This window comes from Dermacentor albipictus, chromosome 4, assembly GCF_038994185.2.
Source record: "Dermacentor albipictus isolate Rhodes 1998 colony chromosome 4, USDA_Dalb.pri_finalv2, whole genome shotgun sequence".
NCBI lineage: Eukaryota > Metazoa > Arthropoda > Arachnida > Ixodida > Ixodidae > Dermacentor > Dermacentor albipictus.
Genome location: NC_091824.1, coordinates 173,955,354 through 173,983,242, shown reverse-complemented (window position 1 = coordinate 173,983,242; position 27,889 = coordinate 173,955,354). Strand labels below are relative to the sequence as shown.

Genomic DNA, 27,889 nt, shown 5'->3' with positions numbered 1-27,889 from the left:
TAGAGACGCCTTCTTATGATTGAACTCCCTACAATTCCACTGCGAAGTACTAAATGAACTATTTTAATAGAGCCATCTTTACCACGGAAATTTGGTGAACTAGTTTTGAGCTCAAGTCCACTCGGCGACTTACCCGGCTGGGCTAGCAGCCGATTGCACTCCCGCTCCATAACAGGGACCACTGTCTCGTTTAGATATACTTCAATTTTGCCTAAACTCTGATCCGTGATATATTCCCGTTCTTCTATCCGCTCCAGTCTACTAATGATCTGATTTACACTTTCTTGCAATGTCGCGATCATTGCTTTAAGCTCGGAACCGACTTTACCCGGAATCCGCACGGTCGAGGATAGAGCCCTCTTTTTCGGAGCAGGCGTCTCCTCGTCCGCCATGGTCTCCTCGGCGGCATCCACAGACCTTGGTACCTCAACCGAGTCATCATGTTTCCTAGCCTGTCCTAAGCTATCGCTGTTACCGGAAGGTAAGCCGTTCCTAAGTTCAGCTATCTCTTTGATAAGCCAGTCAATGGCTGCTTTTAAGCTATGATACTCTCTCTCCAATTGCGCAATCCTATCCCTATCCCTATTACCATCCACATGCTCCTGGCGCTGCTCGCGCGCTTGGTCGGCGCTGATGCCGCCCTTGACCTTGTCAGCCCAGGTGGTCTGGCTTCCAGCTGCGCCGCCGCCTCCACCAGCTGCAGGAAAGCGCACCCGCGCCTACCTAGGAACGGATCGGCTCCTGGTCGTTGGAGTCCCAGACGATGGCCGTTGCCTCGACCTGGAGCGGCTCCTAGAGCGCGAGCGTCCTTTGGAGCGTTGACGGGCGCTCACCAGCTGCACCATCTCGGCTGCCTCCTCTTCCGCCTTTAGCTCCGCCCTGGCTCTCTCCTGTCGTCTAACACGCACGACGTAGGGAAGCTGGTATCGTTGTCTGCGTTGTCTATCCGTGGTCAGGTGTCGTCCGCCACAAAGCTTGCAACAAGGCACACAGATGTGATCCTCTTCAGGGTTCCGAGCTCCGCATCCTCGGCATTCAAAACAATCGGGCGCCGGAGAGACATCCGCCCGATGTCTAAGCTTGCCACACACATAACATACATCCAACTGCTTTCGATGCAGGAAGCACCGGACTAGAGTTGGCCCATATCTGACGAAATTGTGCACATTTAACCCATCGAAAACGATGATAACTGATCCTGTGTTTTTGATTCGTTTGACCGCCATATCCAGCGGATTGCGATCGTTAACAATGTTCCGCTCGCGGGGCCATCCATAACGTCCACATTACGAATGACCCCCTTACACGTAGTGTGTGGTGATGTCTCGTACGCACTGACTTCAAAATCCTTGTCTGCCACTCTGATTGACCTGAGTCTCACATATCGTTCAGCATTGCTCCTTTCTGGCGTACTACCCACCAAGATATTTTGCATAAAGTTAGGACAAATAACATTTTCCCTAATCTACTCAATACTGAGGCCTGCCTCTTCGTATATCAGGCTGATTTAAAGCCCCTGTCTCTTTTCACTTTTCTCCCTCTGGTTCTCCTCGAGTTCTCTGGACTTGGACTGCATCTGGAAAAATTAAAAATTATGGGGTTTTTACGTGCCAAAACCACTTTCTGATTATGAGGCACGCCGTAGTGGAGGACTCCGGAAATTTCGATCACCTGGGGTTCTTTAACGTGCACCTAAATCTAAGTACACGGGTTTTTTCGCATTTCGCCCCCAACGAAATGCGGCTGCCATGGCCGGGATTCGATCCCGCGACCTTGTGCTCAGCAGCCTAACACCATAGCCACTGAGCAACCGCGGCGGATGGACTGCATCTTAGAACGTCCCCTTCATGCTGTTCTACAGGGTGTCCAGCTAACTTCGGCAGCCATAGTTTGAAAATATGCCGATGCACTCTAAAACGACGCGACCAAATCCATGTTGCTGAGTGTTGTATGGAGTAAGTCGCATAATTTGTTGCGTTCTCCTTAATTGCATAATCAGTCAATATTAATTCACCAATTTCTGAAGCAATGAAGCTACGCAAAAGTTCCAATGGAGAAGTTGTAGAGCGGTCTGCAAAACGTCCGATAAAACAGCTTCGAACTGTCTGTCTATTATGTATTAGCTATTTTTCGCTTACTGCAGATTCCCTCGAAATAAAAAAAAAGTACCATATGACAGCCCGCTTGCTCACCGTGATTACAGTGCTCCCAAACGTTCCGCGTACAAACGAACACAGTGTTTAGCGGGGCGTGCTGCCGCTGAATAGGCGACAAGGCAACCGTTGTCGCAGCGCAAGCGATAACGATTGGTGGCGTAAATCGCACAGCCAACGACTGCGTCGGCGCCCTGTCGCCTCTTAAGAGGCAGCACGCCCTGCTAAGCGCTGTGTTCGTTTGTACGCGGAACGTCTGGGAGCACTGTAATCACGGTGAGCAAGCGGGCTGTCGCGTGGTACTTTTCTTGTATTTCAAGGACACCTGCAGTAAGCGAAAAATAACTAATACGTAATAAATAGAAAGTTAGAAGCTGTTTTATCAGACGTTTTGCAAACCGATCTACAAATTTCCTATTGGAATTTTTGCGCAACTCCCTAGCTTCAGAAATTGGTTAAATAATGTTGACTAATTATACAATTAAGGAGAACCCAAGAAATGATGCAACTTAGGTATCGTGCGGTGCCGCAGGCAAGCCATGACCAGAGGCGCTCCAAGCAAGGGGAGCGGAAAGCGTCCCCGCTTATTCAACAGCCGCCTATATATACACTAAGTGGGAGAGGGTGTGTTCCCTCACCACCATGCGTCATGTGCGATACCGATATCGGTCACGTCACACGTGCCGTAGATGCGAAGATAATATATGGGGTTTTACGTGCCAAAACCACTTTCTGATTATGAGGCACGCCGTAGTGGGGGACTCCGGAAATTTTGACCACCTGGGGTTCTTTAACGTGCGCCTAAATCTAAGTACACGGGTGTTTTCGCATTTCGCCCCATCGAAATGCGGCCGCCGTGGCCGGGATTCGATCCCGCGACCTCGTGCTCAGCAGCCTAACACCATAGCCACTGAGCAACCACGGCGGGTCGTAGATGCGAAGACAGCGCTGCTCCAAATTCGATACAACTTACTCCATACAACACTCAGCAACATGGATTTGGTCGCGTCGTCTTAGAGTGAATCGGCATATTTTTTAACACAGGCTAAAGTTAGCTGGGACACCCTGTATAATGTAGATTTCAGTTTCATGCAGAAATTTGCGGGCGCGACTGTCATATTTTGTGATTAAATACGCCGCACTTTTAAGAAAGGAACTCAGCGAGAGACCAAATCCCACGTCACTGGCCCTTTGATCGTGCAGACAGAAAAAGCTACGTCTCAGCTTACCAGCTACGTTGGCACTTGCTAAAAGACCATGTCGTGATAAGCCGACACGCAAGTAAAACCATTTCGGTACTTGCAGGTGAAACGCTAGGCCTTGCATGCATGATTCCATCTCCCTCTTTCTCGTCGAAGAAACCCGATCTAATCCTGCCCCATCCGCGCCCCGGTGACGCTGATCGAATTTCCGCCGCTAAATTTGCGACCTATTGTGTCGCCGCCGCCTCGTCACCCGACGACGCTCCCCGTGACGGCACCTTTCCTTAAACGAGAGGCACAGTGCTGCCTGATTAAGTGACTACGACCGCCGTGATTGCGCCATTGTGTCGAGGCTAAACGAACTGTCCCTTGTGCTCCGTGAGTCCAAGAGAACGCGTGTGCGCCTTCCTCCTCTCCGAGAGGGAAAAAAAAGCGAAGGCGCAGATAAGAAGGCACTTCACCCGCCTTTTCGTCAAATAGGCTTAGTGACGCTTATTAAATAACATTGCCAACTACAAAGCGACTGACGAGTTTGAACAGTTTCACCCGAATTAGGCGGCGCTTGAAACTTATGGTAAGAAGTGCTGGTTCAATACGGTGATCACAAATTCCAGGAGGCTTGCGACTCGCAGCTGCAGAGTGGGATAAACGTCTGAAGCTTGTTTTCAGGACCACTGAAACACTTGTAAAACTATGTAATACCGACGTACCCACATCTTTCAGAAAATCTGTATTCAATTAGGCAAATAATCAAAAAGGGTGCGAGCGCTCTGTCACCTTTATCAACAATGTCCATTCTTTTGTCTGCAGTAATAATTACTAATGCAAAGTAATAATTTACTTAAAAGCTCTTAACGGGACGTAAAAGAAGAAAACAACAGCATCGAAATATGCCAAATAGAAAATGCGGTGTTCTTAGTAGTGAAGGTGTCATTTATTGCTGCTAGAGTATAGAATAAGCCTGCATTCTTTTGCGGTCGTCACGTATATGACCCGTCTGCGCAAGATGACGAACAATGATGAGATCACTGACTGTCGCCTTCAGCATGTGTTCACGGGATGGGTAACACAACGGAGGAAGACTCTACTGAACAAACCGGAAAGAAATGAATCATGTACAAGTGCTCCAAACGTTCTTGTCAATTACAGTTTTTACAACGTGCTTCTCAATAACTATTTCGTAGGTGCTGACATGATTATCGTCGTATAAATCAGTGCTACTAAGAGACCAATGACGCACCGTGAGATATTCGTTTAACATATTAATTTTCGTTCTTACTGATATATGCGATAAGTGCAATTATGCACCATGAAGGGAGGTGCCTGTAACGTTTGCACATCTGAGGTGACACTGCCATAATAAGAATAATTTCAAGCTACCACAACGCTTGAAAAAGTGAAAAAATATGCATTCGTTGTTCATATATGCACGTAGTACAATATACATTATCTCATTTATTTCTATGTGGTCTCTTAGTTCAATGCACGTTATCCTTAATACAAGGCTGCAAGTTATAAACAGCGAGAATTGTAACTGTACAAAGAATTTCCAGGCCGTTCTGCTTCGTCATGCTCATCGAGGCAATGTTTTCTTCTTTACTGAATGTCAACAGCAAACTCAATCTCTAAATGTTTAATTCTCGTGACGGCGGCTGCTTTAGCTTTATTTTACCATTTACCGCGATCGACCAGCGTGTATACCAGTAACCTCAATTTACTAAAGGTAAAATTCACATCGACAATGCTATTATATGTCGGTATTAGATTTCGCTCACTAGAATGCTCTAATTATAAACGACTATAGAAAATTGACGATAATCTGCTAAGGCCAGCACTCAACATTGATTTGCTTTTTTCCTGCATTAGCAACCTCAGACCTCTTAAGGCATTGCTTGTTCCTGGTGAAACCCGGATAATAAGTACCTTGTTCGTAAGCCGACAACTAGTTACAAGTGACAAACACAAGCTATAGAACAGGATACAGATTAAAGCCCTTGAGAAGATTCCTACACGAGATATGCAACTGTCATGTGTCATAATAGGGGAAGACATGTGCGACTATCGGAACCTATATTCTGCTGGTAGTTGCATGGCCGGAATGTAATATAAGGTTAGCGAATTTTTTTGCCAGAGCCAAACTCACGAAGTGCAAAAACGCGGAAGCTTCTGCATTTCAGTCAACCCCTCGGCAAAAGAAAATAAGTTATGCGACAGAAAGTAAGTGGTGAGTGCCGCTGTAATGCTTTTCTATATTGTTTCCTGTCTCCGTCGCGACAAAACGACCTTCTACGCGTAGCACAGGCGACTGCGAAAAGCGAAAGCCAAGGTGCTTATTAGGGGACATAGCCAAGCGCAAGAGCCCCAGTCGTTCTCTGGAGTCAGCCAGCCGCTGCTAGTGAAGAATGGAACAGGGAGCAGTGATTTGCACTGCGCCGCCGCGAGATGTCGCCCCGAGCGCCGTCGTTCGGTAGCGCCCCCCCAGTAGCAGCAAAGCCCCAATCATGGAGTCACGTTGCAAGCGAGCGCCAGACCGAGGAAGGTACGGGAGGGGGGTGTCCGTTTTCATAACTGCGCTCGTTCATCGCCTCCCCGACGCCGTTATTTTTCGACGCGGTCGGGCACCCGCCCGCTTACTAAAGCCCGGCACCGGGCCACGATTTTCGGCAGGGCTCTTCTTTCACTGTGTTCATTGTTTCCCACATGCGTCTGTCGCCTATTCATCTTTTCTTTCTATCGCTTTGATCTTTCTTTCCATTTTAGTTCAGTCTCCTTTTTCTTACACTACAACTATCTGTGGCACCACCCGTGTTGGCACTAAGCATTTGTTATTTTCACCTTTACGTATATATTCCTTCTTTTTCATAGCTGTCATAAACACTTTTTTTTCCTTTTCATTATTCGCGTTGTGCAAGCAGAGTTTGCACCGTTTCCGACATGCTGAATTCCGTACTACTCACCAGACTTACGTCGCCCTCCCCGAAGTTGTCACAAATATATAAAAATATATGACCCTACAAATTGGCTCCCTTTTTCCATCTCTTGTGTTTTCTATGCCAGGTAGCTATGCGCTCACTACGAATGGGCTCATAAACAGGACGGCGTCCCATATGAGTTGCACTCTTCACTCGAGCGGCAAACCAGGCCACGCCGGTGGCTAGGACACTTGCACACTGCAACCTCTTCATGTCGACATTCTGTCTTCTTACTTCTGCTCTAGGGTGTATGGAAAACGGTGGTAGTGATAGCCATGCAGCCAAAATCTCCGCGCTAGCCTTTCTTCTTTCCCTCCCCCCCCCCCTTTTTTTTTTGTAGGCAGCGCCATTACCTACGTCGACACCGCGGCATTTATCGTAGAATTAATACGCTAGCTCCCTTCATATTTCCTGTCCTAAGTCTCAATAGGACAACAAGATATCACATTCAGAAAAAGAGCACGTGTACATTTATGCAATATGCATTCATTCTTTAACACACATGGGAAGACGCGGAGCCAAGTGCAACGTTACTTCTTTACATGAAGCTTCGCGTAACGCGGCAGTATGGAGGACCCTCCTTACACAACATTTACTCAGCGTGAATAAATCGGGGTGCGTTCTCACTTGCCTCAGCTGAGCCTATGTTGTGTCCCTCGCGTGCGCAATTTAAAAAAAAAATGACACTGCTTCCTGCTGGGAATGGTATTTGCTCAGGTGACACCGGAAGGATAGTGCAAGCTTAGGTATCGATTATATTTGTCTCCCGAGAGAAAGCTTTGCATCAGCGCATCCCTGTTTACAAGACATGTGACGCGCCTGAGGAAGTGTCCTTGTGTGCATGAGCAAAATGCAAAAATGTGGCGCCGGTGTTGACTTCTCCTCAATAAAGGTCTTTGGGAGAAGAAGCACACGTTACTCACGCATATCGTTTTTTGTTTTGTTTTTCCCCTCATTTGCGGCTGATCGTATTTACAGCGAATGTACGTACAGTCGCATGCAATATGACTTGCAACACTCTTGTTCGTGGTTGAAGGGGCTCCACGGCTGCGCAGCAGCTCTGACGTGTGAAATAGCAGTTTAATAGACACCACTAATTGAAGCTGTGTTTCGGTCTGGAACTTACCATGTGTCTGCACAGCCGTACAGCCTTGGAGCCCCTTCGACCACGGGCACCGGTGTTGCAATTCATATTGCACGTGACTGTACATCTGCGTGGCGTACATCGACGCCGAGCAGTGACTGTACCATGTTCCGGACATGAACTTAAAGAGACGATCCATCTGCAACGTATCATAACAGCCAGACGATCGTGCTCAAACAGTAAAATGACCGCTAGCCGGCCTCACTTACGTGGCATTGAAGGAGCTTTTGGGATTTTCGCACAGTACTGGCCTTTGCCAAACATTCGGAATAAAATGGGCAGCCTTTCTCTGTGTTTATACTCTAGTTTCCATTTGCATATGTGGCGTATCCAACCAGCTGCCTTTATTATTTATCTCTCTATCTTCGCCAAGTGATGTCGTCACCAAAGAAAAAGAGTTACAGTGTCGTTTCACTTCGTGAACGCGGGTTACGCGCAAGTGCATGGGTGCTATTCCCTTTATGTTCATTGCGCGTAGAATGTTTTAAAAAGGCTTTGATTGTGGGAAAGTGGGGCGGTTTCTTCAAGGCCCATTTTTATTTTGTATGTTTTATGTCCGTTTTTAGATTTTTATAAATTGTAAAATGCCATTAGTAAAGATGGTAAGGCACTGTAAAGGAACGCACAGTCTTTAATATTTAAAGCAACTTGTTAATGTAGTAACCACACTAGTCATTTTCCCTTTTTTCTCGTTCTTACTCTTTTGGGGTCTCTTGGGCAAGCCAAGCCAAATGTCATGTGTCATAATAGGGGAAGACATGTGCGACTACCGGAACTTATATTCTGCAGACAGTTGCATGGCCGGAATGTGATATCAGGTTAGCGAATTATTTTGCCAGAGCCAAACTCGCGAAGGGCAAAAACGCGAAAGTTCCTGCATTTCAGTGAACCTCTCGGCAGAAGAAAAGAAGTTATGCGACCGAAAGTAAGTTGCCGCGCCTTTTGCCGGACTTGTTCAGCTCGTGTCCGGTGCTTGGTGACGACTTCGGGCCGGTCGACTCGGGTTCGGCATGCCGCCACACTCGTTGTTCCTCCGTCCTTCTCGCTCGTAGCTCGGCATCTCGAGCACGAGATGGATCCGGTACGTCCATAGCGCACACAGAACCCGTAGCCACTGCCAGATGGGGTCAACCCAGCGCGCCTCCACCCACCCTCCTCCTCCGCGACGTTTCGCCTCATTTGTCCTTCTCCGCCTCGCTGTACGCCACCTAAACTTTCCTCTAGGTGGCGTTGCTTTGCCGCGCGCTATTGGGCTATGTCATGAAGCGTGCTATAGAAAAGCTGGTGGAGAATCCATGGGTATGCAATCTTGTAGTAGTGGGCGGCCTATATGGCATGCTAAACATGAAAGGGTAGGTACCAACCCAGCGTTTGGCGAAAAGTGTGGACGACTTGCGCGAGATGTCCCCTAGTGTGCAGATTGTGGTCAGCACGGTGCCGGAGGTACCTGTACGTGGCACTAACGCACAAAGAGCAGTTGCGGCCACTAATGAGGTGACTTGTAAAGTGAGCCGAGGGAAGGGATGAGGATAGCAATAGGGGCTTGTTGGTACGGCATATCTTATTTTGTTGTAGCGCAAGCTTGACAAGGACAAAAGAAGGCACATCAGACACACACAGCGCTACTTTCAACAACAGGTTTATTTCTCGTTCTCGTCGCTATATATACACCCTCGACCCGTCATACACCACGTGTAACATTTTTGGAAAAATAAACAAAAGATATAAACTGGGAACCACACGTAGGCAGTTTTTTATTCACATATTCAAAGACATGTACACGTTCAACGCGAACAAAGATAATTCAGCTCTTTTGATGATAATGAAATGGAACTTTTACTGACGCATGCATCGCCGAATGATGTGTTTCAGCGAAGCACTGAAAAAATCATGCCAACACCTAATGTACGATAGCTTCGAACGGCAAGCCTCGCATTTAAGCTGCGCTGGTTACCCGAGCCACGTGCTTGTGTCAGTCGCAGAAGGACTGCTTAAGAAGGCGCAGCAAAGCAGTTCGGAGCAGGTGCACGTGTCGAGCACTGACATGAACAAACGAAAGGTTGCCGTCATCCCCTACATACACGGATTCTCCCATAGAATAAAGAAGATTGCTGGAAGGAGCGGCATTAACGTTGTGTTTTCGGCACCTAATAAATTGGTCAGCCTCTGTAAAACCACAAGGCCGGAAAGAATCCCACGTAGCGCATGCGAAAAACAACATAAAAACAAATTCGTTGATTGCATCGCCGGCGTGGTATACCGTATTCCTCTCAGCTGTGGACAATCCTACATCGGTCAAACAGGTAGATGCATAAATGACAGGCTACGAGAACATAGTAACAAAGTTAACAGCGTGGCCGCTGACGGCTTTCTTGCCATCCATTGCCAGAGATGCAAGTGCAGACCAAGATTTGAAGAAACAGTGATCATGAGTAAAAGCAGGTGTGAAATGACGCGCTTGATAATAGAAGCCAGACACATAGCAACATTCGGCGATGCATGCGTCAGTAAAACTTCCATTTCATTATCATCAAAAGAGCTGAATTATCTTTGTTCGCGTTGAACGTGTACATGTCTTTGAATATGTGAATCAAAAACTGCCTACGTGTGGTTCCCAGTTTATATCTTTTTTTTATTTTTCCAAAAATGTTACACGTGGTGTATGACGGGTCGAGGGTGTATATATAGCGACGAGAACGAGAAATAAACCTGTTGTTGAAAGTAGCGCTGTGTGTGTCTGATGTGCCTTCTTTTGTCCTTGTCAAGCTTGCGCTATAACAAAATAAGATACGAGGGAAGGGATTTGAGGTTGTGGATGTCAACAGGGAAGTGAGGAGGTAGGGGGATTTTCAAAGAGACGGAATCCACTTCAGTCACCGGCTAGGACGAAAAGTGGGCTGATGACTTGCTGGTGGTGCAATCGCTTTTTTGAAGGGAGGCCAAGGTAAGTATAAATGAAGAAGGTCCCCTAGGGGAACCTCTTACTAGCTTCACCGGCAACAACAGAACAACGAGAAATAAAAAAGAGCTCGCCGAGTAACAGGTTACATAAATATGCAGTACGGCAGAAGAAAGGAAAAGTGATTAGAGATCAAATAAGTGTGTATGCGGTTATAAAAACGCATAACTCGCAATAATTGCGAGTTATGTTTGGGAAGGCGCAACAGGACACAATTGAAAAGAAAGGGCGGGGAAGGTGGAGTCGTAATTCGCTTACATCAGGGAGCGTGATGGAAAAAAGTAAATTCAGAGTATCATGAGTTTCTTTGGTTATCGGGCACAGTCATTGGAAAAAAAAAACGTGGCTGGGCGTGAAGTAATTATGGACGGGAAAAACTGCAAAGAGTAAAATCAGGAGTTAGTGGGATGCCCAAGTGCGGATATTAAGAGTTGCAAAAATGACGCCGAAATTATCCTGTTGGGTGACATAAATGCCCACATACCAGATCTAGACGGTTATACCAACAACAACGGGAAGTTAATACTAGATCTCTGTGAGGAACGTAACCTCGTTATCGTGAACGCGGGGCCTAAATGTGATTGCCAGATCATGTGGGAAAGCTGAAATAGACAATCAGCGTTGATTACTGTCTGATGACTTAAGGAATTTATGCTAATTTGAGAGAAATAGTCGTTGACGGGAAAGGGTACAGCAGCATAGGGAGCTACCACAAACGCGTCATTTTCAAATGGGATATGTAGTTGGTAAATAGAGTAAGGAAGGCATAATGGCCAATCCAAATATGAACGCAGAACAAATAACAAATACAGTCATAAGTTTCAAGAAATAACTTGGCAAATGGCCAAGCAAGGAGTAGGAATCTAGTGAGCTTCTAAGTGTAATGACAAGAGAAATGTGGAAAGAGAACCAACACGCCTGTTGGAAAGGAAGAAGGAAACCGACAAGCTTGTCGAACAGGAAGATACGGGAAGCGATGGATGAACGGCAGAAAAAAAAAGAAGGAAGGAGAACAGCAGAAGGCAGGGTGGTTAGCCAGGATAACGTCCTGTTGGCTACCCAACACAGGGGGAATGGGAAAGGGGAAAGAAAGATGACGCGGAGAGAAAGGAGCGAAGGAAAGAAGGAAATTGCGGTGAGTTCGCTGACGCGTGCGGTCTTATAGAAATTGCATTAATAGTCACAGATGGTCGCACAAGCCCGTCGTCCTCAAGAAGCACAAACGGGCAGAAACCACCGAGAGAGCACAGGCAGGCAAAAAATGCATTTGCGGAGGATGAAATAGACAGAAAAGGGGAAATATACTGAAAAAAAAACACTATAGTTTCAATACTGGCTCAAGCAAAGATTAAAGGGGAAAGTGAACGTTGTTTTTCAGAAATACGTGAGATAAAGAGGGTCGCACTTAGAATATATTGGAACCACATTAACTTATTAGGCATGAAGCCGGGAACAATACAACAGCATATCCTAGACGAAGATGGAAACAGACTGAAAGGGGACACGGAATTAAATTACATTCGAAAAATAACAGCCGAAACGTTCCAAGACAATGGCGAGGTAGTTTCTGAGGAACAAAAGAGCATGAACGAGAATCAGGCGAGAAAAGAGCAGGTGCTGAGAAATTTCAACTAGAAGAAAGTCGAAGAGAAAATTCCTAAGCGCATAGCCACAGGGCTAGACGAGATTACCGTTAGGCTGATTAATGAACTAGGACCAAAATTTAAGGAAGCTCTGTCAAAAGCAGTAGAAGAAAGCTTACAAGATAGCTGAATACCGCACAGTTGGCGACAAAGTAGAATGCATTTAATTTATAAAGGTAGAGGGGGGGGGGGGGAGGTAGAATTCACTCATATAGAGCGTTGACCATTATATGTGTAATATAGAGGCTAGCAATGCAGGGGATTATAAAACTGCAAACATAGGTTGTAGAAAATGGCATATTGAGACAGCTTCATAATTGCTTCGGAATCGGTGGGCGTCTGGATGAAAATTTATTTGTTCTTATTCAGTGTATTAAAATATCCAGAGTAGATAGGAGACAGTTATACGTGGATTTTTTTAGACATTACAGGAGCCTATGACAACGTAGAACGCAACATATTGTGGGATATTCTGGAAGGGGAACGCTTAGTCAACGATTGTATACATTTTTTAGAGAGATTTACCTAGAAAATACCGTTTGCGTTAAATGAGAAGGGATGAGGAGCGCGGACAAAATTGATATCAACAAGGGACTGAGGCAGAGATGCCCTTTATCCCCACTGCTGTTTATGATGTACATGGTGAGGATGGAGAGGGCGCTAGAAGGAAGCAATATCGGGTTTAATCACGCGTACAAACAGGCGGGCACAGTAGTAGAGCAGCAGATTCCGCGTTTGTTTTATGCGGACGACTTTGTGTTGCTTGCTAACAGCCAAAGTGATGTGCAACATCCGGCCAATATCGGTGGACAAGAGGGTGAAAATTTTGGATTGAAATTTAGCGTTAAGAAATCTGTTTTTATGGTATTCAATGAGAACAATGAACAGACAGCGTTAATAAAGGGCCGAGAAATACCCCTGGTAAAAAAAAAATACAAATGCCTTGGTGTATCGATAAAAGAAGGCGATAGATATCTGGAGACAAATGAAAAGAAGATAATAGCAAAAAAAAAGAGAAATGCGGCCATAATTAAACACAGAGCGCTACGGGGATACCATAAGCACGAGGTGCTCCGAGGTAAATGGAAAGCTGTAATGGTTCCAGGACTTGCATTTGGAAATGTGGTTGTTGGCATGAAGTCAGGGGTACAATCAGGACTCGATGGCAACCAAAGGTCAGTAAGACGCCTTGTATAGGGCGCTCACGGAAAGACTACTAATGAAGCTGTGCAGGGTGATATGGGCTGGGCAAGTTTTGAAGTAAGGGAAGCTCAGGGTAAAATTGATTTTGAATAATGTTTGAGGAATATGGAAGTAAATAGGTTTCGAGAGAATTCAGATATTTGTACAGAAAAAACATTGTTTCACAGTGGAGGAAAAGAACTAGGAAGCTTACCAGCAAGTATGCGACCTGTATGGTCAACAACATGGCAACAAAGAACGTCAAACGCAAAGCGAGAGAGGCTGAGACGATCTCATGGGTGGCGGCAATGGAAAAGAAACCTGCTGTGAGTAACTGTCTCATAGGAAAAAAAAACGAAATCAGGAAAGAAACAATTCATGATGAGTCAAAGGGAAGCTTCTTACTTTTCGAAGCGATATCAGGATGCCTTGGAACACGTAGTTATAAAGCGAGGTACACCAAAGACGAAGAAGCACGTGCTTGCTGCAGTAAAGGTAGGGAACGATGGAACATGTTTAATTCGAATGTAAAGATATCTACCCAGCTGCTGGTTTAGGCTCCTCTGGCCTCCTTGAAGTCCTTGGGTTGAGTAATAGGAGGGCGAGAGTGAACATGTCCGCAGTAGAGATTAGTAAGGTGCGATTGGAGGTTCGGTGGCATAAAAGTAGGGAGAACACAAACAATCGTGGCCTACAAAAGCAGATTTTCCAGTAATGGTTCAGAAAGTTTGATGCTGGGAATTCTTTGTGATTTGTGTGTTCTCAAAATTATAGGTAGGACATTAGGTAAAATAAGAACAAGAGTTTGGTGGTGCAACCCACCACCATGTTTCAAAGGGGACACTCATAGCATCCATCCATCCATTCTCAGCGCACTCCTCCGTACTTTCCTCGGCGCGCGATTCTCTTCTTCACTTCCAGGCGCCCACAGATGCCTGTACAAAGTGCCGTAACACGGATTTCTTAATTTACTTTTGTCTCGTATGCCTGTCGGAACCCCCGGCGATACTAATAAATGTTACAACGATGATGACAGTGATAGGTACTGCATGTGAGAAGGGCTTCAAGAGGATGCCCCGCCTGCACCAATTAGGTGTCTCAGGTAGAGGTGAAAGATGGGGACAAAGGTTAGGATGACAAGAAGAAAAAAAAGAAAAAAAGGCAAACAGTTTGGAAGGAATGTGACATAAGGAATTAGAGAATAGAAAGAGTGAAGAGGAAGAATGAAGTATAGATTCTGCCATCACCGGCGACCACAGCCTAGGGAACGAACCACAAGCAGCAGCATTTATTGATTACAATGAAAGAAAAAGCAAGAAAAGGAAATTACATGGGATTTGAACTTCCATTTTGATGAACAATATTGCTTCTTGGGTTCTGCTTGTGCCTTCATGTTATTTGTTTGTTTCCTTGTTTATTTTTTTCGTTTTCTTTTTTTGTGTGTGTTGGTAATGATGTTGGATCTTTTGAGCACCAAAAGCAGACTCGGCCTCCGGCCTTCCAGCACGGAGAATCTTCCGCTTAGGATTTCAAGAGCGGTGTAGTTATTCAATAGTTGAGTGTTCGTTTATTTTAATATTGTGGAATGCTTTCATTGATTATCTGAATCGTTTTTTTAGTATACTTGCTGTCCTTTTGTCTTTTATGATTTCTGGTTTTCTTTTAGGTAAGTTCCTTCCGACTATTTCTTCCAATTTAGTTCTTTCAACATGGACAATGGGACACGTATCCAAAAAGTTATAGAATGTATCGGCTTGTGCGTTGCACTGGCATGTGATGCGTTCCTTCATTCTAAGTCTTTCAGAATAGTGTGGAAATCGGCCATGGCCTGAAATTGCTTGTGATGTATGGTAATTAGTTGGAAAGTGCTCGGGTACTTGTTTTATACTTTTAACCCATCGGTATATGTAGCCGCTTTGACCTTCTGCTATCCAAGCTTTACTCCATTCACGTAATAACCTGTCTATAAGTTCTTTTTAATGAAGGTTTTGGTAACTGGTATTTCAACGTGTGCGCCCTATTTTCCAGCTTCCTTCGCTGGTTCGTCAACTAAATTGTTTCTTGTAGTTTCCGCTGTGTCCTTTAATGTATGTTTATTTAATTTTAAAGTTTACTGTCCTTAGCTCTTTTTCAATTTGCTGGATTAAATTATTGCCGTTTACCGTGTTTCTAATAGTTTGAAGAGCAGACAAGCTATCTGTAAATAGTTGGTAGTTGTTCAAATTTTCTAGTGTTTTTATGTATATGATAGCTTTCAGAATTGCTATTGTTTCAGCTTCGAAATTGTTCGAGTAGGGTGGTAGTTGATATTGTTTACTTGTCATCATGTGGTTTTCCTCGTTTAGTATTATAAATGCTTATAAATGCCAAAGACAATGTTTTTCAGTTATTTCATTCCTTGTAAACGTTTTGTTTTTTTTTTTCATTTTAATTTTTTCTTGTTCCCTTAGTATGTAGTACATTTCGTTTTCTTTTTCTATTGTGAGACAGACTGGGGGAACATTCGCTAATATGGCTAATCCTATGTTTGAAGTCGTCTTAAACGCCTTCGCAATCATTAATAAGGGTACTCTTTGAATAGCTTTAAGCTTTTTGAGAATAACGGATTTTCTTGTGTACCAAACTGGCGATGCATAAAGGATGATTCTTTCGATGCCTGGAATGTACATTTTCCTAAGTTGATAGGGGTTGCCGTTTTATTTTTTGTTTAAACGTTCTATTTATATTACAGCTTAATGCAGCCACTTTATCTCTTACATGCTGCAGGTGCGGTAGGGAAAAAAACGCATTGCCGAAGACTACTCCTAGAGTCTTTATTTCTTTTACCATTGTAATTCTTTGTGTACCCATTTTTATGTGTGGCGGGTGACTTTCGTACTTTTTACCTACAAGTAAGAATTGTGATTTGTCTGGATTAAAGTTTATTCCTTTTTCTTCGGACCATTGTTGAATAATTTTGAGGGTTGCATTTGATTTGTACTCTGCGGTAATTCTGGATTTGAATTTAACAGTTATAACTATATGATCTGCAAAAGTTTGGTTATGTGTTTCAGTCGGTAATTTTATTTCGAGGAAGGCCTGCTATAGTTAACGTCCACAAGAGTGGGCTGAGAGGAGAGGCCTGCGGCGAACCTATTTGTTTAAGTTTTTGACAATTTTATTTCATTTTCACTTTCATAGATGACTGCGCGGTCTGTAAGTATATCATAGATTTGTAATGTATTGGTAACATTTTACTTCGTTTAATTTTCTGTTGATGACAGTAGGTTTAATTGAATTAATAGCCTTTTTAATATCCAATGCGATAATTAAGATGTTCTGTCTATCTATTTTAGCTTGTATAACTCTTGATTTTTCACAGGGCCATAGTCATTCAAGTTTTGTGCTTGAATCTGTACTGGTTCTTTTGTAATAACTTTCTGGTTACTAAGAAGTGATAATTGATATCTTCTGCTATCTTCTTTAATACTGAATTAGTAGCCATGAGTCTATGTTTATTTATTCCTAATTTTCCTTCCCATTTTTCCTTTGGGATGAGAATAACTTTTGATGACTTCTATTCCTTAGGGAAATATCCGTTTTTGAGGCACGCATTATAAAGATTTATATCTTTTCATCTTCATTTTATAGTTCTTAAATTATTATGGTGTTTAGGTTGTTCGGAAGTTTACGTAGGTTTGTAATTATAATATCTAATTCTAATGATGTGAATAGTTTGTCCTGCACTTTTGGTTCTGGTATCCTATTTGTTTTCATTTTTTGATTATCCTCTTCTGTTTGGCCTATGCCCTCTACTTCTGCGACAGGATACACTTTGTCTAAGATGTTATTGTATCTTCTAAGGATTTTGTCATTTCCTCATTGTCTTTTTCTATACTTGCTAATATGACTCTTTGTTTTACTTGTTTCGTGCTATTTTATACGGTAAAGTGAAGGGGTTTTTCCTAACCATTTCACACACCTTATGCCGACTCTTGTCTTTGGAGTTTTCTGTCATGTCATTATAAGCGCCATGTTCTAAGTAGTAGATCTTTTCGAATTCAGTTCTCATTTCTGCTCTAGATCTTTCGTACGTTCTGGGCAAGGCTCTAACTTTTTTACGTTTAATCTATAAGTCTTCAGATCACCATGAGTTCTTGTTGTTTGAAGTTTCCTTTATTTTTTTATATTTTATATAACATCTCTATTTTACTATAGCATTCCTTAATTGTTTCTTCGATGTCATTTTTGGTGCTTATTCCATTTGATACTTCACTAAACCATGGATCTTTCTTTATCTCCTCTGCTAGCTTTGTCCTTCCTTTTAATGTTAAGCCGTATTCTCGTTGGGCTTCGAGCTTACTTATTTTTGTGAATATATAGCTATGATCGCTGTTGTTGAAATGCTTAAGTACTTGCCAGTTTAAAATATCTTCCCTTAATTCTTGATTTGCTATGGTTAAGTCAATCCATCCTTTTGCCCTTCTTGTTTTGAATGTGGGCGGAGAATTCTGATCATTTAGTATTACTAAATTATGTTAATTGTAAATTCTAATAGGCCTTCAACCTTTCGTCACAAGTCTTACTACCCCAGATTTTATTCTTAGCATTAAAATTCCCTAGAAGCATGAGTTTGTTGTGTGCTACGTCAGGGAGAATGTTTTGTAATTTATTTAGTAGCTATGGTTTTGACTCTTGAAGTGGGCTGGAACAGTTTACGATTAGATATTTGTTATTATATTTATTAACCAATACTGCTATCATATTTTCTTCTATTAAAATTGGGAATACTGGTACGTCTTCATTATGTATTATTACTGCAGTATTAGAATTTTTGGTATGTGCAAGGACTTTGTGTTTCATTGGGAAACCTGTTATTTTATTCTCTAATATATAAGGTTCTTAGACTGCTAATATGTCGCGTTTTTTTTTTTTCATATCAAAAGGCAATGGTACTTGGTCTTCTGCTGGTCTTTATTCTGTTTAGTGTAAAGAACAGAATTTGCAAGGTTTTTTGGTGACAGCCATAGCTTGTCGGAAACTGGCGAAAGGAACGGCCATGTTAACACTGAGTCTGTTTTTCTCGCGTACTTGACACAGATGGCGTTCGCTCGTCATGGCGTTGTCATCAGCTGTCCTGTCATCAAACGCAGTGTCTGTGCTCTCCGTATCGAAAAATGGCAACTGGTCTGGGGTTAATTGTGCCTGCTCAAAGCAAGCGAGAGCAAGAAATATATATATATATATACTGTCTATCCCTGTACGAATAAGCTGAGTAAAACAGAGAGAAAAAGAAAGCTAGCTGCTCAGTCATCCAGCAGCAACGCTGCCAGAAAGCGACTGCCATTTTTATACGCTTCGTGAATACTTCTTCACAGCCTCGCGCACAGCATCTCCTGGCGTGTGTTATTTGGGGATTGCCTTTCAACCGTTCCGCGCAGCTTTTTTCTATCCGGAGAGATTAGACACACCGCTTTCAGGAATCATCGTAAGCTACGAAAGAAAAAAAAAGATAAAGCCAGAGCGATAGCGTGAAAAAGCCGCGGCACGGAAAGAACAGGGGGTGGGAGCGTAGAACTCCGCCAGGCCCGTACAGCAGCTGGATCCCACGTTTGGAATTCCGAGATAGGAAGCGAGCACAGAGAGAGGCCGATGCGGCAGCGAGTGACGCTGGTGAACGGACGCAACTGAGGACGCTTCGGTTTCGTGTAAGCATCAGCACCGACGTAGTGGCCGCATGAAGAGAAAAAAAAAACGCACAAACTTCGAATGAAGAACGTCTGGCAGGAGGAGGAAAAATCGAACCTGCCGGCCAGATACGTAACGCATATTTAGGTTGGAAGTGGGTTGTCCCGCGGTACGTATACGGACACTTGTCAGAAAGCGCACGTGTACACACAAACTTTTTGGCACGCATCCAGAGACAGTACCGGTTGGGAAACACATACAGTGGTTGCAAGACGGGGCCGGAGAGGGAGGCGGCGTTCCGAGAGCCTGCAGGTTGGCATGCACCCTGCGGGCATTGTAGGGCGCCATAAGCGATGGCCACGATGGGCCTTCGTGACAGTTCGATACGACGTAGCGCAGCACAAGCTCTCGCCGAACTCGCGACGTGTGCCCTCCCCTCTGCGTAGCCCATAGCTGAAAGGAGGGGGAGTGGAGGCTTATAAAAATATGACGTCTCTCCCCGCACGGACCTTATCGGGAGCCAGCAGCCCCGCTCGTGAAGCCAGCGACTCGTGAAGGTACGCCACCGGGGAACCGGACCGAGACCCATTTCTCGTCAGCAGCTGTCGGCTGTCGGTCGGGGCGCGCGCGGGGCAGTTTTTGCATATTTGTGCACGCCGCTTTTGCCTCCCCCGTCAGCACCGCCTTTCTCCCGCGGCGATCATTCGGACTGCGACCCCTATTAATTCACTTGCCGCTTTTTTTTTCTTATTGTTGTTGCCTTGAGAAGCTAAGCCATTCCATCTCCGCATCCATCCCCTTATCTTCTGTTTAATATTCGCATTCCTGCACTCCTTCCTAAATTTACAAAGTGTGCGCAAAATAAACGATGACTGAGAGAAAGAGTACGGGACAATTTTAGAAGTTTGGCATCGTTAAACTGGTTGTCTGCTTGATATTTTAGTGACCAACAGGATTTGGTTGTGAACTAAGGAAGTTTACGGCGTGAAATGTATTTTCCGTCGATAATGTGTCCTTATTAAAATTTTATATTTTAGGAGCTGAAAAAAACTGCCCCCCCCCCCCCCCCCGAAAAATGCGAGTGGCACATCCTACAAAATCCTGTATGTGTGTTCACACGAAAAGGTGCTGCCATTCAAGAAATATTCACGAAGAAAACCCATAGTCAAAAAAGATTATGCCATGAAAATTCTTGTTCGTTTTATGATTTGTTGTGCACCCTGTAATATTGCCTCTGGCGTTGCCCACTGCTTGCTGCTTGTTAGTGAAAACTGGTTCATAGGCAAGCCGTCCGCCCTGATTTTCTTCGCTGTTCTCTGAGACGTTATGTCACAGCTACTTGACACTCCGTGCTAACCCGTGAGGCAGTAGTGTCTCGTCGAAGAAATTGTGTTCCATAATAAGTAACACCGTGTGCTTTGCATGGCGCGCCATCGAGCAGCGAGAACGCCATAGGGCGCATGTCCAGTGAGCTACTACGCGATAGCGCCGCGTGAAAGCGATTGGATTAAGTTCTAGGCGACTCACACACACAAAAAAAAAGAAAAGGTTTTGCATTCTCTACTAAGCTTCATCAGGGGCGGTCCTTTGCGGACAGAGGATTTTACAGGCATGCCTAAAGCAAACTGGAGCGAAAGCTACGCGAGTACCAATCAATAAGTGAACAAATCGACAAGTTATTCCATCTTTTTATAAAAGTGATGGCGACGATAAAGAGGAAAGTCACAGTACTTCGTGATCTGCTTCGCCACCACAGGAAGTCAACAGCAGCAGAAATACGCGCATCAAAACTAAGCAGCACAAATGCGTAGAGTACTCAGCATATAATTCGCAATACTAATAAAAATGCGTTGTTATACTTTGTTTTCAGAGTTTGAAACATTTAGCGAAGCTATATTGCCATATCTTGTTTAGGGGCCGCCTTGTCGCGGTCGTTCCTTCACACAGTGCGCAGCAGTTTTGACTCCCAGGTGCTCAGACTGCGAATGGCAGGCTATCCCGACAATGTACGGTCCCTGAATGCCGAATGTCCCTTAGCAGACATAAAACAGCAAAAAAAGATAAAATCAAAAAATCAAAAGAGCAAAGTTTGCATTCAGGAACCGCGGTCATTCCTTATTTGCACCGAGTGTTTCATTGTATAAAAACGTAGCACAAAAGGCAAGGATCACAGTTGCTTGTTCAACGAAAGACAAATTGCCCAGTATGCGCCAAAAAAATGAATAGGAAATACACAGGACCTCGCACGTGTGGTAAAAAAGACAGAAAAAAGTTTGTTGATTGCTGGCACAACGTAGTGTATGAGATGACCGTTTCTTGCGGTCGATGCTACATCAGCCTAACTGGCCGTTGCGTAAGTGACCGCCTCAAAAAACATTCCATTTGAATTAAGGAGCGTGTTGACAGCCACCTAGCTGCACATAGCTCCAGTTGTGGTTGTCGTACATTATTTAATCAATGCAAAATACTAAGACGCTATGGTTTCCAGCGGGCACGTGAGATATATGAGGCCTTCTGCATCGACAATATGCATGAGTGTGCCATCGATATATCTCCTCACCGAGGAACTCGCGTATCTTGCACATAAGTGATGGCGACCACTTAGTTGTGCTGTTTTTATATTCTTTATCGTGGCCATCTTTATGACGATTTATTCCCATTTTCATATGTTCTCCTCTCCCTCCAGCCTATTCAAGCTCCTGCACCTACTGCTGTGTGCGCAATAAAATAGTGGTTGATAGTCAGCGTTTCGTCAGTCTCAATCTGGACGCCCCGTTGTTTGCGCTGTTATTCGTACCCCCCCCCCCCCTCTCCCCGTGCTGAACATTCGGTTGCTCAGTCATGGCGCTTTCTTTCCGACATGTCATTTTGTGTACGTAATTGGAGCACGCGTTTTCTAATCTTTCATTCTCAAAAGCCATTCCGTCACTGCCAGAAGTCCCCAGTCACTCCGAACTGCCCGTATTTTTGCAGTTTTTGTTCCTTTTCTTAATATATCTTGTTGGGCCTGAGCGTTTCGCAATAGAAAAACGGGAACTAAAAGGGGATGGTTCCTTACTGCGCAAGGTGGAAATAACAATGAAAAAGAACGCCGAGGGAATAAATGATCGGCGACACATGGTGTCGACAGGCAACGCGCCGACTCGGGGACTGCTTCCAGCCACGACGCGCTGCGCCGAGTGAACGTAAACTGCTCCACTCCCAGCTTCCACCCTTCCCTTGGGGGGGTCCCCCATCCCGAATCGACGGTGCCTCCCGCGGCGGCGAGGGCTAATGAATTCCTCGCGCTGGGGCGCCTCTCGGCGAAAGCGGTGGTCTCCCTTGTGACGGGGAAAGCGCAATCGTTTAGCGCCGTTGGCTTTGTTCCTCTAATTGCGGTGTGGGTAGTAGGCCTGGCGACTGCTTAGAGGGGCCGAGAGTGAGGGATGAGATTGTAAAAGAAAACACGGGGAATGCATCCCTGTATGAGAAACAGGGGGCTTCTCCTTCCCGCAACGTGTGTGTGTATCTCTTGGGAGAGGTTCGGGATGATGAAGTGATTGGGGGATTTTCGGACCTCGGTCCAAACACATTGTGGATATCCGCCTTCGGCAGAGATCCTCAACAACTTATCTATTCCCTCCAACTTACCTGTAAAGGCTTGATTTAGTGCAAACAGTATAGCTATCCCGGATGTCACAGTTCTTTTCGTTCGTGCAGACAATGTTTGTGCTGCTTGTGAACTGCGATGCGGCATTTCGATTCTCTACCAGGCTATACGATGTGCGTCTTCATTAGCAGGAAAATAGAAGCGCTAATGACTGCACCAAACCTCTGGGATTCTCAGTGGCCACCTTTAGTGCCTGAATGTACAGAATATAGCAACCAGGGCCAGCTCATGTTGCTGAAGACCAAGGGATTTTGTTAATGAGAAGGTGTACTGCGGAAAATAAGCGTTAGGATTATTTCAACAAATTACACAGAGGCAGCTCTCCTTGAGAAAGTAGTCATAATGAGCAGTTCACAAAAAGATGAGCTCAGTTTGACTGACCCTATGCGCGGCAAGCTTTTAAACAGCAAACTCCCCCAAGAACACAACTCCGAAGACCTGTGCGCTCTCTGTGGCCGTATGTGGCATATAGTTCAACTGCCAGGACAAGATAACCGTTCTTTCAGCAAAAGTGCGACCAGGTGTAGGTACTACTGACGTAATGCATTGTTTTTACCTGCTGTTTAGTATGATCCGATGTGAAAGGTGCGAAAACGAGGACGGACAAAGAAAGAAAAACACACACATAGGGTGCCTCTTCCAACAATGTTTAATTGGGAAAAAAACGCAACAATTTTTTCTTTTGTTTTTCTCTCCATCCGTGGTCGTTTTCGCGCCTTTCACATCAGATCATGCTCAACCAGGACGCCTAGCTATCTATCCTAACTGCAGTTTAGCATTACTACATAAAGAGAACACACAACTCGTGCCTGCGCGGAACGATGGCAACGTGGAGGCCATCCTGCATCATCAATGGTCTCGTCGCAAGAAAAAACACAACACCAACTATAATGAATTTTGCCAAATTAACGTGCTTGCGTCAGGTGTTTGCTACTAAAGCTAGCCTTTCTGCATCGCTCAGCGCATGATATATAGCGGACGTACTTCGCTTACTGCGTGGATTGCACGAGCGCTCGCGTATAATTAATTTAGCGGCCGGTCCGTCAGAGTAGAGGACCAATGCGAACAATGCTCCGCCTTGCTCTGGAATTATTTTGCCCACTCGGGACTCAAGCGCACGAGCGTTCTTGCATACGCCCCCAACGGAATCGGGCTGCCGCGTCCGAGACTCCTTTCGCATTCTGTGACTCCTGAGGCAGGGGGAAAAGGAAGTAATCGCGCTCATCTATCCAGTTTCCCGCCGGAAATAGAACAAAAAAAGATTACTTCCTGCAGCGCCTTTGACATTCCTCAGACAAGCTACACGCTGTTCGGTGACACTTCTTCCGCATACAGTGGCTATGGGGTGGTGGTCACTTTGTCGCAGCAGGCGGGGTTAGCCTGGCATAGGTATACCCGGCAACTGTGCCACCTGAGCCTCCTGTGAGTATCAGTGTGCGCATGACCAGGTGTCGAAGAGCCCCGTGCCTCGCACGAAGGCGACCAGCAGTCGTTTTACTCTCTTCCTCATGGCCGCGGTGCCTCCGAGGAAAACGACGTCTACAAAAGTCATGTGCGTCAGACTATTATTTTGCAGGGTGTCGGTCATCGCTCTTCTATGGGACTCCACTCGCCGACGCAGCTATTTCTTTACCCATGCTTCCGACTCTTTTGATGTGCAAGCTCACTCGGTCAGGTTGAATGCAGAGCTTACAGAAATGAATGCTCGTCCAGCCGTTCGTCAACAGGGCTAAAATTAGGCCAGTTTGCTGAGCATTGCAAGTGTGTAAGGATTGTATTGTAAATATTTTAAAAACACGGGGCAAGACGCAGTTACAAGATCTACGGTGTTCGACTGCCAGCATTTTGTCAAACAAACACCGTAGGTCTTAAAACCGTATCTTGCACCGCTTTCTTTAAATACATTATTTTGTTGAACAGCTTGGCTAACGTTAGCTGGGACACTTACATAATGGGCAAACCAGTCGTTGCCTGAATGACTGCGTCGGGAACACTGCAGCAATGTAAAGAACAGAATTAATGGACAAAAAGCGCGTCTGCACTCCAAAATATCATAGCTGTGTTGTTCTAGCTCGCAATCGCGCTCCATGGCTATAAGGCTTATTTTTGAGGCGAAGGTAATATGCGAATAAAAAGAAAAGGTCGTCCACCAATGTCGGCGCAAAAGAAGGCAAGATCGAAGTACATGGTATATGTATTCATATGTAATGAAATTGTGGGCGATTTTGTTATTACATTACATTACATTTTCGAGCTATTTGCTATATTTCCTTCCTTCTATTGCAAGATATTACATTTATTTCCCCGGACCCTCTCTCTATATTTTTTTTTCATTTTCATGTGTCCTTTTTTCAACCACATGTAGGTCGACGTTGTCTTCTTTCGCGTCAATTTTGGTTGACATGCCTTCCTTTATTTTTATTTTTTATACCAAGAGGTCAGGTGGGCCCATCCCGGAGATAACGCGGTCTATGGTGCAAAGTGGTTAATGTTCGGCTATATTGTCGCCAATTATGCCCACACAATTCAGTTTATTTACTGTGCTACTAATCACTGCTTCTTGTCTCCTCCGGGCCTACAATTCGACACCTTTTTCGACATGCTGTGATGCACTGGAGACGCGAATGGACCGTTTCTTGATCAAGATGTCAAATAGACTCCGATCCCACGTACGCCAAATGCGTGTGAAGTTGCCCAAGAAGAACTTGTCTTCAAAAAACCTGTCAGTGTGTCTTCCGTGACGGAAAATGGGCCTCTGCGTTTTGGATGCCACATGAGTGCAGTGCTCTACGTGTGTCTCATTCTTTCTTTTGTCCGGCGTCTGTCGTTTATACGCTCGCAGTCGCCGCTGTTGTTGGCCGGGTTGAACAATACTAACTGTTGGACATAGGACTGGAAACGGCTAGAGAACCTACAAGGATATTAATACCTAAGTAAACCTTAAGGCTGATAAATAGAAACAGTTGAAATACTTGTAATTGAAAGTAGCGCAAGAAAGACTTAATCATAAGGGAGGATGCGTAGCACAAGCCGTAGCACAAGCCCTTATGATTGTGCTATTTTGCCCTACCTTCCGTGCCAAGTACATCTAACGCACTATATCCGTGAACAATATTTACTACACAAACAGCTCACTTACTTCTTCGTGTCATGTGTTGCCTTCGCAGACCTTTACCCTTTCCGGGACGACGCCGGGCCGACACGAGAGTTCCTGCAACGTGTCTTCGACATTCTCTGGGCCTACGTCGACAAGCAACAGGACCGCTCAAGCAAGATACTCGAGTTCCACATGCCCGAGGAGCTGATAAATATCTTAGACCTCGAGCTGCCCGACGAGTCGCAGCCGCTGCAGCGCGTGCTGGCAGATTGCGCCGAAGCGCTCAAGCACCAAGTGCGCACAGGTATGCGTGCATGCGCCTGCAGTGGCTCGACGGCTGCAGCGCTGATCGGCGAGCGTCCATTTGCCCGCCTGTCTGCTTGCTTGCGCTATTCATTGAGAAGCAAAAAAAAAAAAGCGCGATTTCCGCCTCTGTGTATTTTTGTGTATTACTTGTAAAGGCGCGTATGACAGGCATGACAACTCCCAATGTTCAATGACTCGGCAAAGTTCGTCTACAAACGCTGATAGTTTGTGTGCAAAGGAGAGTATTGGAAAAGAAAGAAAGAAAGAAAGAAAGAAAGAAAGAAAGAAAGAAAGAAAGAAAGAAAGAAAGAAAGAAAGAAAGAAAGAAAGAAAGAAAGAAAGAAAGAAAGAAAGAAAGAAAGAAAGAAAGAAAGAAAAGGTGGTGCAGACGAAAAGCGCTGTGCAAGTTCAATCACGTTTCATTGAAGACTGTCAACAGGCACGGGTTATTGTGACTGGACTTGTAAGGAACGATATAAAATTGTGCATTGCACACTCCTCTGGTGTCTGCTGCCGGACACTCTCTGTTCTGTGCCACAATCAGTGATATCGAAAAGTTGTTTTTTTTTTCTTCCGCTCATTGTCGCAAAAAAGAGAGAGAGCCAAGGTGGAACAATGGTAAACAACAGATTAGTCCTTGATATTACCGAGACAAAGTGACTCGTTATCGTGCGCTGCAAGTTGTTCATCATGAAATTAATAATAACCAAACTATTACTAAAAAAGAAACAGAGATTAAAATGAAGAGGGAACATCGCGCTCCAATCACATTTTGTCGCTGCTTAACCGTTCTTTCTTGCTCTTCTTGCGTTTTGAGTGAGGAAAAAGTGCGGGCAACGCGAGCACAAGCTGTGCTCACATCAGCCCGACGGCGCCGATAATTCTCTGCTGGATAACAAGGCTACGAGTGCGATCACGCTTCGTGCATCTAGCGTAAAAAACAAGCGATCGCGAATGGTCTCACTTCAGCGACATTGAAGTAAAAATAATCGTAAGCAGCGGAAACAATCACATGGCAGAGCAAGAGCCACGACCACAGCAACATAATTAAGGGCATTTTCGCCCTCGCCAAAACTAAGTGGGGGCGCCGCCAGGATTCCAGGCTGGCGTCCCTGCTATTATTGAGGCCTCCGATTTCAGGACGCCCACCCCCGCCGGGATGTCGGGCAACCGCGTGATATCGACTCGTAAGTGGAGACTCTCAGTGAGATGACTGAATGCAGGGGGTTCGAGACGTGCAAAAGCATTGAAAAAGTGGCCGCACGGAAGGCGGAGACTTGGAAACGACGCTTAAAACAATGCGATCTCGCCACTCGCAAATGTTTATTCACTAATGAACAAAAGCTGCAACACCGACTTCCTTCACGTGAATGGTGCTAACAGCAGCCCATATTCTTACAAAAACAAACTATGCAAATCCCAGGTATTGCGGGAATCACTGCTATGCGAAGCATTTTGCAGGTTGCTGGCTGTTCAGCACCGTTTGGGGTTCTTCGAAGAGTTACGAGGTGGAGCAACGTGTTTGCCCAAAGCAAGCACTTGTGTTTGACGCGAGCCTGGCATAATTCAAAGAACGCTTCACATTAAAAAGAGAGATTTCAGCGATTCCACTGGCTATGGATACATTTTCCGGGACAGCAATCGCAGGGGCACTGTCACCTTCTCAAGAACAACTTCTTTGCGATGCGCAGAACGTCGTTTTCGCTCGCTATAGTGTGCTTGCTGCGCTATATGAAATTTTGTTGACAGACTATTGAAACACCATTGGTCAACGTCGTGAAATGAAATTGAAATAGTATTGTGTTGCTTTGGATATACGATATTGAAATATTTATTGAGTAACGCTGAACACTGCATGACTCTTTAGATAACGTTGAAATTTCGTCGCGACTAACTGCGTACAAAAATTGGTCTT

General features: G+C 44.9%; 1 protein-coding gene across 2 annotated transcripts in view; it reads left to right on the top strand.

The window, feature by feature from the left end:
- Positions 1–27,889, top strand: part of Gad1 (glutamate decarboxylase) — a 138,785-nt gene that overhangs the window by 28,928 nt on the left and 81,968 nt on the right. The window contains exons 1-2 of one of the 2 annotated variants that reach the window (XM_065446125.2): positions 19,376–19,479; positions 25,739–25,972. In XM_065446125.2, the coding sequence (XP_065302197.1) occupies positions 25,861–25,972 (112 nt within the window). In that variant the 5' untranslated portion in view covers positions 19,376–19,479; positions 25,739–25,860. Of the gene's footprint in view, positions 1–19,375; positions 19,480–25,738; positions 25,973–27,889 lie in introns of those variants that run through there. The other variant, XM_070537836.1, reaches the window with a different exon arrangement.